The 6,000-nt window shown below is 34.8% G+C and overlaps 1 protein-coding gene across 4 annotated transcripts in view; it reads left to right on the top strand.

The window, feature by feature from the left end:
* Positions 1-2,894, top strand: part of TMEM117 (transmembrane protein 117) — a 179,196-nt gene extending 176,302 nt beyond the window's left edge. For all 4 annotated transcript variants that reach the window (XM_085570275.1, XM_085570274.1, XM_021545320.4 and 1 more), the window contains one exon: positions 1,240-2,894. In XM_085570275.1, the coding sequence (XP_085426401.1) occupies positions 1,240-1,877 (638 nt within the window). In that variant the 3' untranslated portion in view covers positions 1,878-2,894. The remainder of the gene's footprint in view (positions 1-1,239) is intronic.
* The last annotated feature ends 3,106 nt before the right edge of the window (positions 2,895-6,000 follow it).

The following is a 6,000-nucleotide window of genomic DNA, read 5'->3' on the forward strand; positions in this document are numbered from 1 at the left end:
CTCTAAGGGTCATTTGGTTCCAGCCTATCTGATGTGAGCAGGGATACCTTCCTCTACACTGTGCTCAAAGCCCCATCCAACTTGACTTTGACAGAGAAGTTATTCAGGAATTATAGGGTTGTCTGCAAGGCCTTTTCAGTTCAATTTTGTTTCTGAACAGTGACAATAACACAAGAGAATAAATATTCTTGTTTATTTTCAATCTATTTAATCTAAACTGAAGAGAACTATTAAACATAATTCCTGATTACAAGTTAGTCTCCTTACCATCCTGAAAAATTATGGTTGTACATTTTGAACACACACACTTTCAGGAACTGGAATCCATTAATTCTTTGCAAGTCACTAGCCTAAGTAATTTGATAGATCCTATGATACATTTTCTTTTTCACTTGAAGCATACTTAAATATGATTCCAGCAAAGACCAAGATAATTCATCACCAGCAGGAACATTCTACTATGCATGTATTTTCACTTAATGTTGACATGTAGATTTGCCGGGTTCTTGGGTGATAGCAGTCATCATTGCACAGGTGAGATCTTAATGTATGTCTAACTAGAATGCAAGATATGCTTTGACTGTGAAAATAATATAATTTGTTATGTGTATTCATAGACACAGATTATAAAAAAATCTAAGCTGGCTAGACTTAGAAGTCTACAATCAGCCCTTGCTATTTCTCAGTAATCTCACTGTGATTCTATAAATTGCAGTTTGTCTGATTGCCTGTACCTGAATATATTTGCACTCCATGGTTGGTATATCAAACAACCTTATATATATACTCTTAAAATTAATATAATTACCAACCTCAAAAAGCTCAGTCACTTCAGTAATTTCTGGAATATAAATGTTTCTGTTAAATGTGGCCTTTTTATGGAAAATTTCCATGTGAACATTTTTAAAGCCCTAGAATTAATGATTTTTTTTTAGGTTTATTGATCTATAACATATCACCTAGCAATCTAATAAGCTGGTCACTTACAAACTGTAATGTCAATTGAATAGTTATACTCCTGTGCTTGTGTTACAAAATTGTTTTGTGTCCAGACCTAATTGTGAAATACTAAGGGATATTCAGCATAAATCTGACTGTGGTGGAAATTTATTTACAACTCTTCTGTACAGATTAATAAAAAAGAACTTTTTTTTCTCCAAGTATTTTTTATGTGTAATGGCATTTGTACTGCTTCTAAAATGGATATATCAGATGACAGAACTTTCTTTTTCCAAACAGGCAAATGGTTTAACTATGGAATTATCTTCCTTGTTTTAATCTTGGATCTGAATATGTGGAAGAACCAAATATTTTACAAACCTCATGAATATGGTCAATATATCGGTCCTGGACAGAAGATCTACACAGTGAAGGACTCAGAGAGCTTGAGAGACCTTAACAGAACTAAGTTATCTTGGGAGTGGAGATCCAATAACACTAACCCATTGACGAACCGGACCTATGCCGAAGGGGACATGTTCTTGCACAGCAGGTTCACAGGCTCTAGCCTTGATGTCAAATGCCTGGCTTTTATTCCAAGTTTGCTGGCTTTTGCTTTGTTTGGTTTCTTCATCTGGTTCTTTGGGAGATTTCAGAAAACTGACCAAGGCATGGAGAATTTAGACAAATCATACACAAGAATGAAACGAAAGTCACCATCAGATATGGGAATGACACGGGAAAATACACAGGTGTTAGAAGAACCATTGGATTTTCAAGAACCACATCTGGTATCCATAAAATCAGACTTAAGTGAAATTGTTTTTAATTCTTCCCTTCTAACTTCTGAAAACTTGAACGCACAACTGAATGAACAAGACAGCCCTTTACAGCCAGTACCAGAGTCCTCTGTCCCTAAGAGTAATCCTGTGACATAGAGGAAAATACCCAGGAAAATCAGTTTAAATAAGCAGTTACTCTAAGATTTCAGTTTTACCTTTTGTAAGTTAAGATTTACATAGTGTTTAGAATAAGAAACTCAACCTATACCAAGAGGTGCTCAGCATGCTTTTTCTAGGAATTTTGGGTTTTATTTGTATTATAGTATGTGCCTATTATATATCTAACATTCCTTTATAGATTGCTTCCCAAAATTGCACAAGCTATTTATTAATACATTACCTTAACTGTATAATAGTGTATTAGATGATTACTTGCAGGTATAAAATTCTACCGTGGTGGTGCCTTGAGACATTAAACTGTTTTTTAACTCAACACAAGGTGTATAGCACAGTTCTTCTCATCTGCTTTGCAAAGCTTTTTGTATATGGTTGTTTCAAGTGTCATTTGATGTCTTGTCAGAGGAGATAAAATAGTTATTCCTAAAGAAGGTTTTCTGTTAGGATACCACAACTTGACTTTGTTATTTACTCATCTGTGAAGTCAGAGATTTTGATGACCAGACTGCAGAGAAGCATGTTGATTATCTTTTAATTTTTCTGGCTAGCTGCCAAACACGAATACAGATTTATTGTGCAGTAAACAGCAGAGACATAATACAGCATGGGTCACTAGTTGTGAAAATATGAGTTTCTCCATCAGTAATAGCAATTATGTGATAATGCCTAATTATGTTTTTCTTAATTAAAGATTAACTGCTCCTTGATTTAAAGTTTTGCCCTTCACCTTTTAGAAACAGAGGTGAAAATACATGGTTGAAGCAACTCTTTCCATCATCCCACCAAACCCGTGCAGCCTCAAAGCGCCAAGGGAGTGATTACAGTAAAGGACACAAAGCCCATTAAATCCAGTATTTATTTTTGCAAATCAGTGCAGATAGGGTCTAGGTATATGTGAAACATACATAGGAACATACTGCTTATAGTCTAATTTCTCCAAATCCTGAAGAAATGTTGAAGGTTTTTAATTAAAATAAATTGTTAAATTTTACTTCACCTTTTTTTTTTTCTTGTCTTTCATTTATTATCCATGACTACTCCTACTTGGAATCAGAAATAGAGGGAAACTGGTGATTTTGTTTTTTGAAGGGAACTTTGTAATGTGAATGTCTCTGCTGTATGATCAAACTATATGCACTAGAGAAATTGCATATCTAAAATATCAGAAAGACTCTGATTTGCCTCTAATTCAGTCTATACAATTTTTGTTAAATGTTACCCAATAATAAGTCATTTTTAAGACTGAATTATTTCCCTGTCACTTTCTGGTGTTGCTGTATTTTGTCTTTGTGACTTTTTTATCTCAGTTGGTTTTGATCTATTTGCTTTTAAGTTTTCAGAATGCTGAATTTAGCATGCATAATAGAACTATGCTTTTATTAACTATCACTTGAGAGCCAATTTTAATAAACATCACTTAAAAATTGTTTATTATGAGGCAGGAACACACTCTGTCAGTTTTGCAATTTTTCAAAACGTTTTACCCATGCATTGCCCTATTTCAATTGATAAGTATTTCTGACACTAAAAAAGAGAGACAGCATCACAGTGATGTCAAAATCTAATATTTTTGTTTATTAAATATCTAATATTTTATCAGGAAAAAACCATTTTATAATCATACTAATTTTTTGTCAATTAAAAATTATGGCTAACCCCAAATTTATTTGCTTTTGCCTACTACAACCTATAAATTATTTAATTGACTTACAATATAATCAAAGACAAGCCATTAATAAGTAATGATGAAACAGCATGAGATCCTGCTTGTACTATATAAGAGGTGATTTACTGATGTATGACATTCAAGCAGCATTTGATTTCTTAAGAAGTCACAGAAATAGCTTTTTAATTTTGCAGATACATGCTTCTCTGTATGTTTTGGACACTGTAAATCCAAGTACTGAAAATCTCTCGTTAACTTATTTCTCTATTTGTTCAGAGTAGTAGTTAAATACATGAATATGTAGGCAGAAAAATGAAATAATTACTTGAGCCTTACAGCCTGCATGATTTCTTGACTCTGAGAAGACTGTTATTAAGCAACTGATTTCACAGCTAAAATAATTCCTTGACCTCATATTGAATTAATGCTTTTAAGGTCCTTATAAGCCTTCATGAAAGAGAAAAAAAGCATCAAGTAATCCTAGATTTTGCATGAGTATTTAAATAATGGCCAAGCATAGAGGCTGCTTATATTATGAATTTGTAAGAGGTTTAAAGATTCAGTGTAACCACTCACCATGGTCAACTCATCTAGTTAATTAATGGAGAAAGGACTTCTCAGTCATGTAGGAGTCTCATTTGTAATCACAGACATAGATGGAAGACGAGAGAAGTATTTTCATTACCACTTCCAGTGCTAAGTTTGAGAAGCCTGAGTTAGGTGGCCAGGCTTGCCCCAAGCACCTTCTGAAACAGAGACCTGGGAGCTGAACACCCTAAAGATGATTCAGTACCTAACTCAGTCATTTCTGTATTACTGAGTAGTGCAACCCAGCAAGAACAGGTTTTTGGGTATGGTGCTGAGGACCCGGTGCCCACTGTTGGTGCATTTCAGGGGTTTACATCAGTTTAGCTCATTTGGTCCTGATAGAGTGAATGAAGGATAGTGGCTGGGGTACATGCAGAGACCCTGAGCTGGAGGACCTCTCAAGGTCTGAGCTGGAGGAGAGTCAGCGAGCACAACCACAACTTTGCCCCTGAGTTTAGCTGCTAATGCAGAGTCATTCTGAGTCTTCTTCCCAAAATGGAAATATTCCTCCTCCAAGCACATTCACTGTTGTCGACTGTTGTTCACTTTTACAATTCTGAAATGTTTTGCTAACTCAAAACAGTCTGAAATGCTTTCTACTCTAGTACCCATAACTGGGACCTCAATATGGAAATTTGACCTTCTCCTGAAAATCTAACTATTGGAAAAAATTTTTAGGCTTCTATTTCTTTTTCTGAGGATGTTGAAAAACCCATAGAAGGGGAGAAACTTGAAGAAGTGTCAGATTTTTTCACAAATTACACATCTCCATTCTATCCTCTCTAATGAGCCATCTAGCAGCTGCCATCACTACAGGGCTGGCTGATGTCTGCTTGGACAAAGACCAGATTTGGTACAATACCTTTTTTTTTTTTTTTTACCATAGATACATTATACAGTGATGAACAATAGAAACTACCTGATATAGTATATATATATAGAAGATACATCTCTAGGATAAGCACATAAGATTTATGAGCCCACAGGTGCCCATAAATTGCCTTAGCATTCTCAACAATTACCTTCACTGAGATGAAAATGAAATTAACCAAATAGAAGGTAAGAATTTTTGTAGAAAGTACCTTAAATATAATATTCATGCTTATGGAAATGTATAGATATCTTCAAAAACCACATATATAAAATGCATATGTGAATGTACATTAGGAGACAAGGAATTAGTTGATTTTGTTGGGAAAACTGCTGAGTTTCTCAAGGCAATTTACTACTGCCCTTTTCATGCTACATTGCTCCATCAGTTACTTATTCCAGGTTGTTTCATCTCTTCTGCCTCTACTTATTTTGCAGACAAAATATAAGACCAAAGAAAGAGCATTTAATTGCACTGCCTGTGTTCCCAACTTATTTCTTTGTCTGATGTATGTGGAAGCTAAATTATTTCTGTTTTAAAAGATTCCTTTCCAGCTTGTATCATCATACTTTGGGCTACTGCATTGTATTACAGTATATGTTAAATTATTGTTTATCCTGCAATGAACGGCATCCATCATGACAACCACCTGCGAACAAAGAGCAGACACCTCACAAAGTTGTCAAGTCAGTTTCTTAGTAGACTGGCAAGCTCATTTTCCCACAACTGTTACAGATTCTTTTTACACTGGCACTAATTTTAACAACCTCCTAGAAGGGGCTCAGTGGGAGAGGGGCTTTTTATCTTAGACTATAAATTTGAAGTAGTTACATCCTGTAAGTAGACTGTGCATTTAGGGTGCATTTAGGATTTAGTGTGCATTTTTAGGGTGCATTTAAAAGCAACTAACTTAAACTTTAAGCAGATTGCAAGAACAATAAAATTTAGACAACACTGTGAGTAAGAATATGAAGGTG

Source organism: Lonchura striata, chromosome 1A (genome assembly GCF_050655825.1).
Source record: "Lonchura striata isolate lonStrDom1 chromosome 1A, ASM5065582v1, whole genome shotgun sequence".
Lineage (NCBI taxonomy): Eukaryota > Metazoa > Chordata > Aves > Passeriformes > Estrildidae > Lonchura > Lonchura striata.